Genomic DNA, 14,411 nt, shown 5'->3' with positions numbered 1-14,411 from the left:
GGTGTTGAAAAGTTTCTGTGAGCAGTGAGGCATTGACTTGTCCTACAGGAAGAATTCATTGACCTTGGAAACTGGAATAATGAACGTAGAATGCTTTGAAAGAATAAGAGAAATAGAATTTTTCAGTATGCAGGGTTATTTGCTCTGACTACTAACAAATTTTTTTCTGTAAATTTCACAAGTTATCAATGACTGAAAACTGAGTTGACTGCAATTGAGTGATTTCATGAAAAAACAGTGCATTCCTAGATGTTATTAGGTGTTGTATTGCAACACTGGGTTTTATCAGGTGTGGTATTTCAAGATACAGTATGGTATCTCGTACATGACCCTGTGGAGACATCGTCTTGTGCAAGTTAGAACTACGAGCAGCCGCTACAAAAGAAGAGGTATCAGGAGAGCTGAAGTGTGAGCAGCCATTTTTGAAAGAGCAAGCCAAGTTTACATTGCTGTGCATACCCAGACAAGCTTGGCCTATGCCACAGCAGGGTGGTTAATGTATCTCCTGCAGGCTGCTGTGCTTTTCTTACTCATGTGCAGTATTCCTTGTCAATGCTGCTGTAGAATAATCTTCCCATCTTCCTTTGAAAGCATTCATTTGAAAATAATATCAGCCTGTTACCTTTTTTTGTAATTAGTTATTTATTGTGCACTGCATGTTACCAGAAGTATAATGAAGTGGGAGACAGAGCTACTGTCACAAGTTATCTATTGGCCTGACACATGCCTGACCCTTCAGATAAGTGTGCATGTTTTTGCTAAAACTGACAGTCAAGACCTTGAGTTGTAAGAGAAGAACTTCAGTAATGCCTCCAGCTCCTGCCATCCAAGTTACTTGTTAATGAGACTCTTAACTTCATTTTACCCACACTTTCCTGTTGTATTTTGTCTTGTATGATGGTATCGCTGTGAGCTATGTGGTTATATGTCAAGACCAAACTGTCCTACTCGTGTTAAAAGGGTGACAGGCACTGAACTGACCAACTAACTTAGTATTTATTGTTAGGTTCATCCACTGGTGGACTTCTGGGTAGTGGATTTAGTCAGAAGACTGCTCCATCTCAGAAGCTGGGAAATCAGTGGCAGAAGTCCCCGAAACTACAGAGTACTTCATGGCAGTCCCGGACTAAGTCCAGCACAGCAGCTAAGCCCAACTACACAGTAAACTTGAGTGTTATTGCAGGACGAGAAGAAAGAGGAGTCAGAGGCCCAAGCTTTGGTAAGTTTTCTGAATGCATATTACTTGTAATGTCCCATGTTGTCTTGGTTTTTGAGACAAAACTTCAGGAGGAAACACTCTGGAATGAGTGTTGCTCCCCTTTTCCTCCATCAATGAGACAAATGGGTCACAAGGAGTGAAAGTGGGATAAAGAGACCAAACTTTTTATTAACACACAAACAAAACAGGGTAGAACAGGATAAAAAAAAAGCAAGCTCAAAATACAACAAATTCTCAGAGAGGGAACAGACACCCGGGCTTGGACTGCAGGCTCCCTGGACCGGCAAGGAGGGAAGGGAGGCAGTGAGGCAAGAGGAAGGGAAGGGAAAAAAGAACAAGAAAAAAAGCCAACAGAACCTTTTCCCAGCTAGCTGGAACACAAAGGGAACCCAGAAAAACAGCACAGCGCTCCTGAGCCGTTGGGCTGAAGGTTTCCACTGCCCCCTCGGGTCCGTGGCTCTGGCCCCGGGTCCATCTTAAAGGCACAGCGTTCTTGGGCATTGAGTGGATGGTTAAGGAATAAAGCGGCTTCATAACATCACCCCAGGACACGTGTGAAGTTAGTTAGGTGTGCTGTTACCTGCAGAAGCACTTTTAACTTCATATTTTTATTTACGTTTAAGTTGTGTCTAGTAGAAAACAGAAAAACCCTTGCCAAATTTGGTATCCTGCTTTTCCAAAGCTATCCCAGTACGTAACAGACAAGCTGAAGATGGCACAAGTGTATGCAATTTTGGGCATAAAGTCTCAAGGCTGTAGTAACTTGCCCACATGCGTAGGGGTTTTGTGTCACTGGTTTAGAGTAAATTTGATCCATCTGGGGAGGCATGATTGATAATGTTGCTTCATGTTAGCCTATTTGTGATACACAGGTAAAGGGATACAGTGTTTTTCCTATCTGAAGCTAGAAGTAGCTAGTCTTGAGAAACATTGAGATTAAAATGACTGAAAATTCTTGTGCTTGAACGAGATACAGGGACAGGACCAGTCCTTTAAGGTGTTCCAACTGAATAGGCAAACCTAGAGTTACAGGGATAGGCTTGGCCTCTTTTATATGAACTTTATTGGTAAATTTTATTTTCTGGTGGTTGGTATTAGGATTATGCCTCCCTTAAACTGGCCTGTAAGTGAATAGCAGGTACTTCTTTAAGTTGAAATTATTCTGTTGATCCATATCTGGGAAGAGGTGTCAGGAGAGAGAGGCAGTGGGCATAGGCTGCAGCATGGGAAAGTCTGTAGAACAAGACAAAAAAATCAATTGGCACAATGAAATGCTGAAGAAAGATGGTGTAGTTCCTGTCCCTTGAAAACAGATGGGCCTCAGCTGAACAAGGATCTAACAAATATGCCTAGGTGTCATTGCTTTGAGTGGGGATTGGACTAGACAACATCCAGAGGCCTCTTCAAAGTTGAGTTATTCTACAGTTCTCTGAAATTTGTTGGCTCTGTAATGAATATTCATGTTGGTGTTTTATACCTTCATTATTCTGTGTAAGTTTTGACGTACTTAGGTGTTGACTACATGCTTTGAATGAGAATATCGAGTATATGGTTACTTGAAAAACTGCCACGTAGTATTTGGAACTAACTTAGAGTGGAAAAATGGAGCCATTTCCAAAATCATGGATAGTTGTGTGCTCCCTCAAATCTACTCAACTGTTTTAAAAAGGAGGGCATGCAACCATTTAGTCAGAGGTTAGCATGTGAGGTTGTCTGCTCTGCTGGACTGAAAGTTTGTTAATGATCCGTTTTATTTCTATCCTTCTTAGTTTTGTGGCATCTGTCATCACAGAAGGGTATTTATCATGGTAGTGATAAATGCCATCCAAGTGAATATAAGTGCAATATATTTCCCCTGTAAATGTATTCTCCTGTGGAACTTTGCATTTAATGTTTTTTCTCCTTTCATAGGTCAAAAGCCAAAAGTTTCAGAAAATGACTTTGAGGATCTCTTATCTAATCAAGGATTTTCAGCAAAATCTGATAAAAAGGGACCGAAGACAATTGCTGAGATGAGAAAACAAGAGATGTCTAAAGATATGGACCCCTTGAAACTCAAGGTTTGTTTAACAGTGATTTTAAGTGAAAATCTGATCTTATGCTTAGAACTGCAGATAACAGAGCAGAAGGATACAATGACTAACAGAGAAACTAATGGTCATGGTTTAGAAAAGACGGATTTAGCTGATAATACAAAAATATACATTAAAAATGAGGCATGTGGGAATAGCTGTCTTCAGGGTGACCATGTACTTTCACTTTCTGGTTAACAAGTGCTGCTGCTGTCCTAAGATATTACTAGAAGGTGCAATTCTGGAGGTAGGCTGTGTAACTAGTTTGGGAGGTGTTCCTTGCTGTTCAGATTTTTTTTGATGCTTTAGTCATTGATAACTTCACATATTAATACACTTCCTGTTTTGTGGTCTTTATGGGTGCTTTAGAAAAGTTTGTAAAAACTTCAGAGGGATGCTGAAGCTTGTTTTCAGAAAGTGTCCTTCCTGAAGAGAGAGTGCATAGCTTGTATGGGTAGCTTTTAACACAAATCACCACAGATGGAAATAAGTACAGATATGTACAGATACTCTATCACTACTGGTGATAGAGGGCAGAGATTTTCATACTATGTAAGTGTTCAATGAAAACACTGCATCCCTATATCATGGCTTGAATATTGCTGTTAAAGTCTGAAAAGTTACTCTGATTGACTTCGGGGATATCTCAAAGAACACTTCCATTTGTGCACCTCTGCAGGTTGCTTAAGTAAACATGAAATATTAATAGACTTGATCTTTTGCACAAAGCTTGTACAATAGAAGTTTTAAAATATATTTACACTTTTGTACAAATCAAGTAATACTTTCAATATGCATGCCCTGGCAGGGACAAGATGAATGTAATATCTAATTGTAACAGATGTTTTTAATTACTCCTGTCAGTTCTCTTGCCATTACATTTACAGGGGTTTGTAACATGTAACTGTCTCATTAATTTCTCTTGCGGTAACTGAATTTCTTCAATAAACTAGTTACAGTGAGCTATTCCCTAGTGGTAGATGCAAAATACCACTTTTGGGTGGCTAAGACAATTGAATGTGGGGAGTGAGTGCAGTTGGACAACTGTACTTGAGTCGTGATCATACAGTCTTCCAGAGAGTGAAGATTATATCTGTAGAGGCTGAGAATGCATTCACTTCTGTATATTCTGATTTTCCCAGATTCTTGAATGGATTGAAGGAAAGGAGAGAAATATCAGAGCATTAATATCCACTCTTCATACAGTGCTTTGGGAAGGGGAAAATAAGTGGAAACCAGTCAGCATGGCAGATTTAGTAACTCCTGAACAAGTAAAGAAGTACTACAGGAGAGCAGTGCTTGTGGTTCATCCTGATAAGGTGAGTGTGTTCCTCTGATCTTCTTTATTTTAGAAGGAATACAAACTGCTTTTATCACACCATACTGGTTACTGGCAAATGCCTTGCTTTTTGATCAGCAGCCTAGATGTTCTTCAGTTTGTTTCCAATGTCTTCTTAATCTACCTACTGCATTCAGGTAGCACAGGATTATTCTTGTCATCCTGACACAGCACGGAATTCAACAGAGAAGTATTAACAGATGAAAGATCCCACGAAGGTTGTACTGAGCACCAAAGTCAGTCATGCTGGGTTCTGACTGACAGCTGGCAGATTTCATGCTGTTTAGTGGAATCTGTTTCATTTCTGTGAGCTGATACTTCAAGTCTTTTAGAACTAATATGGAAATTCAGGGGCTGCCACAGCAAAACTGGTAGGAAAAACCTGCCAAACCTCATTTACTAAATCATTTTTACTTGCAGAAGTAAACTTACTAGAATGAACAGATTATTGAATGAAAAATATGTAATGAATATTGCATTGCAGTTGTCTTTCTAAAAATACTTAATGCATCCCAATGTATCAAGGTAGCTTCTTGTTCTGGGCAGTTGCATTAGATATAAAGATAAGTATTGGATATACCTGGTTTGAATTTTCAGATTTGCATTCACTGGTGAGTAGTAGTCTAAATCCTATGTTATCTGTGAGAAATGAGACAACTCTTAGAAAGATATAAAAATTTGGGATCCTATGGCTCAATAGATGGTATGCCCCAGGAGCGCAGGGATCTGAGATCTTCTGGCTGAGACAGCACTAGACCTCAGGTAGAGAAAAAGAACTTGCAGTGCTGGGCTGACTTTTAGCTGGTCCAAAGTCAAAAAAAAATTACTAATAGCTCCTTAATAGGAGTAGGCTTTTAACACCCAGCACCGACGTCTCCCACAGCTGGTCTGGAGAGAGCAAGAGGGGAAAAGAGACCCCCTGCCTCTCAGCTTCATCCTTTTTATAGTTTTTGCGCTGTCCCCCCCCCCCCCCCCAGCCCGCCCCCAGCCCGCCCCTTCGGTCCAAAGCGATTGGTGCTTTCCCTTTGATGGATCATCTCCGTCCACCAATGGCTCATCGTTGTCAGAGGGGTGGTATTAGTTGAGATAAGGGGAATACAGTGCCGTCATTAAAATTCAGGTATTCAGGTTGCCATTGAGCTTGCCTGCAGAGTAATAGCTCTGTAGCTAAAAATAGCTGCTGGCTATTAAGACTGGGTGGGGTTTTGGCCTTGGAATCAGAATGCAAGTCCAACACATCTCAAAACACTTGTAAAAGTATACAGTAAACACAGGAAAGGTAACTCTTACGGTGTGTAGGTGGTTTGAAGTTTGAGAAGGGGCAAGTTTGTGAGTTTTAACTGGGAAAGTTTTAACTGGGAAGGGTGCAACTCTCTTAATAAACTACTTTGAACAATTGAAAACACTGATAATGGAACTGGATTTTTGTACCTGGGCTGATGGGTTAATTGTAGCATTCAATTTAAAGATAATTAACTCAAAATTAATTAATTAAAGCACTTAATATGCAAAGACCAAGCACAAATAGGGATTTCATGTATGACATTATCTTGTGTCCATAACAGAAAAAAACATAACATTTTTTGGTTTTTTAATTCCCCCTGTCCCTCAGTGTTCTTGGCCATGTGACTTCTTCCACCTTTGTGGTGGTTTTTTAGGTGTTTTCTTTAAGCCCCTTAACACATCAGGGTCAGAACACAGCTCTCTTTAAGCCGTATTTGTCTTCCTTGTTCTTTTATTCTGCCACTTATCCATTAAAGCACTCTCTAAAAGGGTGAATAAAGTACTGCAGGTGGCAAAAGCTAAGCAGCAGGAGAAGGGGAAGGATACTGGAGGGGGCTCTGGGATTTCCTTTTCATGTTGGAGAGAACCATCTTTTGGGACTGGATCTTTATTAACCACAAGGGTTGGATTGTGTTGGCGCAGAGTCAGGGCTGCTGTGAAACCGGCAGAGAATCAGGAGCATACTATCTTTGAGTATGGAAGCAAACACACAGGAAGTGCTATGGCAGTTATATTGAGTCTTAACATCATTCACAACCAGCAACAGATTTTTCTCCAGGGAATCCCATTCAAAAGAAGTTGTCTTAAATAAGACTCAGATTTAATTGTTGTACACTACTGCAAGATCTCTCAGGAAGCAATTCCAAAAATTACTTAATTTGATTAGTAAGTAATAATAACTAAAACTATTTATGAAAAGAACAGCTTTGAAAACTGTTTTTAGTTAAGTTTCAATTATTCATGAATTGTACTGAAAGCTTGAAGATAAAGTAAGGAAACCAAGGTTTGGGATTTGTTTAAATACTCATGGCAAGCTTTGGATAAGGTTGGAGAGGGTTCTGTGTCTGTAAAATTATATTCACAAAGTAGTCTGCAGCTGTTGAATAAGTGCAAATATAAAAAGAGTGGGATATTTCCTAAGTGACCTTATTCCTTATATTTTTATGCTTATGGTACCTTCTGTTTGTTTCCAGGCCACAGGACAACCTTATGAGCAATATGCCAAAATGATCTTCATGGAATTGAATGATGCATGGTCAGAGTTCGAAAACCAGGGATCAAAGTCCCTTTTCTGAAGCTTCACCTTTCACAGAACTGCTTCCAGAAACTGGAGCTGAGCATTGTTATGACTCCATTGCACCTGAGATTTATGAAGCGCTTTTCCATGATTTCAGCACAGTTTCTAGTCATGCACTTAAATGTGGGGATGTATTTTGTAAGATGTAGAGTACAAAGCATTACATAGATGCATTAAGACAAAAGCTGCTGAGTACCTGTAGAAATCACAGTCTGGGAGTAAAGGTTTCTCTTCAGTTTTGTATAAGAAAAATTGAATTTTAATGAAGCTAAATAATTCTTGATAGGCTAGTATTAGTTATAAATCATTCCAACTTAACTGATCTTTGCTGTACCTCTACCTTCCCAAATTTGTCTGTTACTTTGAGTAGTTTTGTGATTCAATTTTGATATTTGGTGCCTGTCGCCTTAGTTAGCAGCAGTGAATTTGCTTGGCTTATTTCAAACCTAAGGGTGTATATTTTCATCTGTATTTTATATAATCAATCTGATAATCAGTCTGTAAATAATGTTTTCTGGTAATATGTGTGTTCCCTACACATAGAGTAACAGTTGTTTAGTCAAAAAGATACCACATGCGGGAAAGTCAGACAGGGTTGTTCTTGATGAATTTTTTTTTTTTTTTTTCATATCATGAATCTCAAAAGAAATTTTGACTCTTAACGTCTGCATGTTCCTGCTGTTTTGTTATTTATTGCAGTACTCTGACCTGTGCTTATTTTCCTAGTTCTTTAAATGGTGTCTCTTGCTTCTGAATTCAGTGGAATGTTCCTTTTCAGATACTCTGATAGAAACAATGTTACTCTGAAACTTGAAGTGTAAGCACAAACCTTTTACTGTGCTTTGATTTGTCTGAGTATTAAATCACTCATTATCATCTGGAGAGCATTTAAAGTGCTTTAACAAACGTTTTGCTGCATGTTTTAACTTCTGTATTTTTGAGATACGCATGGCATCAGTGCATGTGAAAACATGGTGTGTCTTGGTAGACTGTTGAATTTCTGCTCACCTATTTCCATGCACTGCTTAGTGCAAGATGAGTAGAGACACAACGTGGTAACAAAACTTGCCTTGTTTTCTCATCCCTGTTCAGAAGGCACTTTTTCACTAGTGCTGGGGTGTATGATGCAAATGACCAATGACTGTTATACTCTGTGTAATAACAAAATGCAATTTTCATATCAAGTTTGAAAATGTTGAAATTTAGTGCTGGGGTATTAAATCTTCAGCAGCAGTCTCTTAATACCGTGCAGTTGGGCATTCAAGGGGATATTTTGATCACTTGCCTTTTTATATATTTTTGCATGCTTAACTGAGAGGGAAGCTGTATTATTAGCAGCTGAGCAACATCTGAACAGGAAACACAAGATTCTAATGCCACCTGAAAGGTGTGTTGGAAGAGATTTTCCACTGCTGCGCCAGCCTGAGAGCTGATGGGTTAGAGTCTGCTGAACATTTGCAATGTCTAGTCTCTAGCTCTGATAAAACACAGTTACTTATTAACCTCCGATCAAAGGTTTTGTTTGTGTATATTTGCATATATATTCAGCTGCTGTGATTTTTTTTTTTTTTTTTTAAGATGAAGCTAGGATCAGTTATGGATCAGGAAGGTTATATATTATTCATAGCTGCTGTTGTGTTTCAGTTACTGCTTTGAAGCAGTCTTAAATCTCAATAGATTTCTTCATAAAAATATGTAATTTGCTGTCTGATTTAAAGTAAGAGTTAATCTTTTTTCCTTTGGACACTTCATTAATTCTTTGTATATGTGTTCTGCATCCATGGAAATTAAAGGCTTCTGCTGGTAGGATAGGTTTGTGGGAGACCTGCATGGCTCTTTACAGTTCTAGGGCAAATCATATCTAGTAATAGATTTAAAAGGATAGATGCAGATATATAACAAATTTGTAGTGCTATATACAGTTGAGAGATAAAGCATTTCTGAGGGAGCTGCTTAGAATAGGGAGGGACTGCTTTAAAAACCCATGTTCATTCAGCACGTACAGGCAATTTAATTCTGAGGCATACATTTTTAATTGCTCTTTTCTTGAAATATGTGTTTAAAAAATTAAAACATGAAAATTGGGAGGAAAATACCTTCCTCTGCTGTGTGTATTTGGTAGCATTTTCTGGATGATGTCTACACTAATCTTTTTTAAATTTCTCTAGTCTCGCTTGCAAAATCATCTTGAAACATCAGAGGAGAACCTTAGATGTGATTTAAGTAAGCAGGGAAAACATGAGTGCAAGTATTTTACCTGGAACTGAAGATGTCTTGAAATTAGCTCTCTCTTTTTAAAATTATGGAAAATCAAGACGTTTGGCTGTGGATTCTTCCAAGAGCCATTACATAATTACTGAAACTTCAGTCAGGTTGACAGAGCCACTCAGCTTATTTTATGGCTTAGGCAGCTCTGGTTCTCAGTGGGGGAACTGACTGATTTCTCTGTCCTGCTCCTCTCTACATAGTTGAATTTTGCTGCTAAGAATCTGGGAGAGGCTTGGTTTGGTAAACCGATAAATCTTGACAATGAAACTACTTCAGGTAGGGTGTTTTGGTTGGTTTTTTTTTTTTGTAGCTGTGCCATTTATCAAGAATGTGCAAACAATGGGGATTTCACTAAGGTTCTGTAAGCAAACTGTAATTTGGAAATTAAAAAAAGTTCAAGTGGTGAATATAAACATAATAAACTGAAGTTTTGTTTTCTGTGAAATACAAAGCAGCATGAGGACCATTAAGTGTTTCTTTGTGTAAGGCTTTTATGTTAGATACAAGAATCTGGGAAGAGGGAAGTATATTTCATATAAATGTGTATTGAGTCTTAATGTCACTTTTATAGGAGAGGGTCATTTGGAAGAAAAAGTCCAGCAGTTGTATGAATTCATCTTAAAACAGTAGAAAAAAAATGGTAGAAAATCTGGGAATGAGGGCTTTTCAACCTTTTGCATGCTTTGTACTTGGTCGTTGTCTGTCTGCTCTATGGGCTAGGAGTGCACTCAAATGATTACACACACATTTCACTGTAGCTGTATTCTTAGTGTCCACAAACTGAAAAGCTTTTAGAACGGGCTTCAGAAAAAAATAATTAACCAGTGACTTGGCTGGATTCTCTCTTTGCTAAAAATGTATATTTTCCATTCATGTTAATTCTTCACTGCACGGTTTTGAAGTGTTGAAGCTGTGCCCTGGATGCTGGACTTTGTATCTGCTTCTGCTGGCTATGAAGCTTCAAGCTGTTGCCAGCAGGTTGATACTGTGCCTACCAGGCTTTGCCTGTGGCACTTGATGTTCTCTTGTGAAGCACCTCCTTGACTCTTGCAGCAAATCGTGGTGCCTGCTGGCCCGTGTTGGTTGTTCCTCTGTCTGGTAACAGCACCTGACTAAAGTCATGCACTGTTTGCAGCCTACCAGAGCTCACTTTCCAAAAGTAAGGAGGCTGAGATGGTTATTGCAAGGAAAAAGGAAAACAGCGCAAGAGAGATTAAAGGAAGAGTAGAGAAAACCACCAGGGCTCTAAAGTACATCTGAAATACTGTTTTCTAATTCTCTGTCCACTGACCTGTTGCTACCTACCTCTGCTAAAAACAGGTCTGGGCTAGCAGAGAACCTGGTTTGCAGCCTGCTTTTCCAGCCCTTTTAGAATGCTGCTGTCTGACTGTAACAGGCGGGAGTACCAAGGGTCCTTAGCTTTTTTTTCCCCCAGAAGTTTCTGTAAAGCAGGTTTAAAAAATGATTGGGCAGGTTTCCAGTAGTTACTTTTTAATTAAATTAGTTGTGTTACATTGCTGTTAGATCTGGGGAGTCCAGCAACATAACTTTTAAAACGGAGATCTGTGAAGAAGAATTGGTGTGCAGAGTGTGTGTGGCTGGAGTCTCTCTGATAGAAGCAAGTGGTGTATTTTATCCTTGTTGGAGGAAATCAGTTGGTGTCTTCAACCTCGGGCATGCCTGTTTGGTGTTTCCTAGTGCTGTGAGAGTTCCTTAGGAGCAGCAAAGAGTGTTAGTGGTTAGTTAGACAAAAAGCCTGGAAGGAAAAGTTCTTCAGCATTGTTAGTTGGGTCAAGTTCAGCTATTAACTAATCAATGGTAGCTTCTTCAGCTACAGTACAGGAAACAGTACAGAACAGGAAACCTCCAACAGTGCTGATGAAGTGCATATCCTTGGAACAGTGGCAGAGTCCTTGGCGTTGTACTTGTGAGGGTAGCTAGTGCTCATGAAAAATGCCTTGTTTACCTCCATTTTCTTTGTAATTCTGGACAGTTCCTCCCATTTTGTGTTGCCAAGCACAGAGCAACAGTTTGTTTGTGAAAGCTACGGGCACAAGATTAGTATTTTGCACAAACCAAAGCGGAGTTTGAGCGTAACAGAAATCTCATCAGGCCTTTGGGGCTGCTGGGTTCTGTGCACCTTTCCACCTCCCGAGGCCAGACTGCAGTTTCCCTAGCAGTGGCAGTGTGTTTGCATACTTGCTGGCCGCTGCATTCTCTGCTGCTCACAGAAGTGTTTCAGGGATAACATAAATGTGGAAACTTGTTGCTCCTTAGCTGTGTCCTTAATTGTCTAACAATAGCAGTGTAACAGCTGCTTGTAAATAAGCTCAAATAAATCTTGTATGAGTCAGTTGACATTTTCTGTCAAGAACTTGCAGGTGATTGACCTGCGAAAGCTGTAAAAGGAATGTATCACTTCCCACTCTTTTGAGCCTGTCTCTGGTGCAGAGCAGCTCTTGCACCCAGAAGCCCAATGACGACGAGCTGACCTCTGGTTCTGAACTTGATCAATCTTGCAATGCTTGCTTACTCTCTATTTGGGTGAGCTTATCATGGACTACAGTTTACACTGCATTAAGCTTCCAACATATGCTCCAAAAATACGAATTCAGTAATTTTTATGAAGGATTCATGTTGTCATAGAAGTTTTTATTACCAAAAGGGGATTAAGAGGCATTGTGGGAACTCCCAAAACTCTTTAGTGGAATGTACTGTATATTTGCAATGTAGATTTCTTGTAGTGATTGTCATCTCTCATAAGGTCTTGGCTTGCTCTGAGGTCCTTATTGTATTTACCTGTAGTTGTGACTGTACTTTCAATACCTGTGTTTATTTTCTGATTTGGAGTGTGTGGAAGGACAGAACAGACACTCAAGTCCTGTTTTTGCCATCTTTCAGGAAATGCAATGTACTGTGTAATTTTGCTACTAGTGAAATGAAACTTATACCTGTATGTATATAAGGTAAAATAGTCAAATTAAGCCTTGTTTAAAAGTAGATTTAATGTTTGGTACAATGTCCTTGAACAGATTATTTTGCTTTGAAATGTAGTACAATTTGACCAGTGATCAATTAAAACAAACAAAATAATTTTGTATGTTTCCTTCTTTACCAAGGGAGAAATGGCCTGAACACCCAAAGCATTTCCACTGCCTCTTCCAGAGCGATCTGCAAATGTTAGAGAAGTGGTTCTCATTACTATGTTCAGATTGTCTGAACCTGTTAGGAGCTAAGCGGCTCTTCAGAAGTGTCTCTCCTGTTGGAGAGGTGTTGCTGCAGTGTGCCCTGGGGTTTGGCAGCTGCATTTTCTAAGTGCTTGTGTTGGGTTGAGGGGGTCCTTGCACAGGATCTGGTGCAGTGCTTTTCTGTTGCCCAGGGGAAGCTCTGGCCTGAGTGTACAGCAGTAATCAAAGAGAAGAGGGCAGGAGAGAGGACTGAGCAGCCTGTAGAGATGGTGGGGGGACACATCCGATGCTGAAGGACTGCAGATGGCAGGAATCTGAGGGAATGTGGCATGGCAAAGGGTGAGCTGCTGCTGGGAGTGTACTGACAGGGGGCCCAGAAGCATCTTTTGGCTCCATATTCTCAAACAAGAATGGGCAAGCAGGGTCTTTCATACATTGGAACAAACCACTCAGTGACATTGAGAAAGCTTATTTTAAAGTTAAAAGCACAGAAGTACAGGATTACCATTGGGGGTCCCCAAGGGGAAGGGTGAAAAACAGGAAGGTGAAGAGAATGGACAGGTATGACCAAAGAAGTACAGGTGGAAATGCATGGGACAAGAAAGAGAAGCGCTAGCAAGTAAATGCCTTTCTTTTAGGGGGAAAGGCCATTGCTACTGGATAATGTTTTTCATATTCTGCTTACTACTTTGAATAATCTGATGGGTTTACAAGAATTTATGATAGATTACGCAGTGACAAGCTGCTAAAAGACCTTTCTCCATGTATCACATACAGAACAGGCTGCCACTTTTGCTGCTAATCAGTTTTTTTCTAACATGCAAAGATGCTGAAAAATGTATGGATACCTACTTCTGGTCCTTCACTGCAGCAAAGGAGGATAATGTTAGTCAAGGGCATCTTTCTCTGCCATATGAAAGGCTTTCTGGCTACTGTGACGTGTATTTAGAAAGACTTGAATTGGGAGAACACAGAAGATAGAAATCCTGAAGAGTCAAGCTAGCAAGTGTCAGTAATTGCACCAGGTAGGCAGAATGCATTACAAAGAAATAGCATGGCCATAAATTCAGTATCAAGCAAAACAAACAAAACAGAGTGAATGGGGGATTAAAAAAAGGCAGCAGAAACACTCTGTATTCTCTGGTGTGCAGAGCAGCCTGTCGCAGTCAAAGATTTCCAAGTCTGCACTTGTAGACGCCTGACCTGGTTACTGTAGTGTGGGAGAGGATATGACTTGCCCTGCCTCAGCACTGCCTCTCTTACGAGGGTGAGAGGAAGACTTCTGGTAGAGTTTTGGCCAAAAAAACACTGAAGAAGGGGAAATGGAGCATGCAGATAGGTGAAGATTTGAACTAGAAGGATCCCTTTTAGTACAAACTTGTAAGGAACTCCTCAACTCCTTTAATCTGTAAAGCTGCTGGGTATTCTGGAGTGGCTTCAGCTCTGGGCACACACAAAATGAGGGCTGTGAAGTTTTCCAGTATATAACAGTGTTGGTAGACCCAAGATTTAAGTAATTGTCTGTGTGCGGGTGTTTGGGGGCTCACATTTAATAAGGCCATTAGTAATTGGTGAACTGCAGTGCTTGTTTCTTTGCACATGGCTCTGGTGAGCAGCAGGACAGCACAAGTACTCTGTAGGAGATGGGATTGTCAGTGCACTGCCTCCCTGACAATATGCAGTGGGTTCAGCACACTTCTAATGTGCAAGAGGAAACCTGAAGAAACAGCTCATCCAGCTTGCT

At 40.0% G+C, this 14,411-nt stretch overlaps 1 protein-coding gene across 2 annotated transcripts in view; it reads left to right on the top strand.

Moving 5' to 3' along the window:
- Positions 1 to 12,572, top strand: part of GAK (cyclin G associated kinase) — a 68,091-nt gene extending 55,519 nt beyond the window's left edge. For both annotated transcript variants that reach the window (XM_039566809.1, XM_039566808.1), the window contains exons 25-28: positions 1,007 to 1,219; positions 3,131 to 3,279; positions 4,434 to 4,610; positions 7,108 to 12,572. In XM_039566809.1, the coding sequence (XP_039422743.1) occupies positions 1,007 to 1,219; positions 3,131 to 3,279; positions 4,434 to 4,610; positions 7,108 to 7,209 (641 nt within the window). In that variant the 3' untranslated portion in view covers positions 7,210 to 12,572. The remainder of the gene's footprint in view (positions 1 to 1,006; positions 1,220 to 3,130; positions 3,280 to 4,433; positions 4,611 to 7,107) is intronic.
- The last annotated feature ends 1,839 nt before the right edge of the window (positions 12,573 to 14,411 follow it).

Source organism: Corvus cornix, chromosome Z (assembly GCF_000738735.6).
Source record: "Corvus cornix cornix isolate S_Up_H32 chromosome Z, ASM73873v5, whole genome shotgun sequence".
Taxonomy (NCBI): Eukaryota; Metazoa; Chordata; class Aves; order Passeriformes; family Corvidae; genus Corvus; species Corvus cornix.
This window is presented reverse-complemented; position numbering and strand designations above follow the sequence as displayed.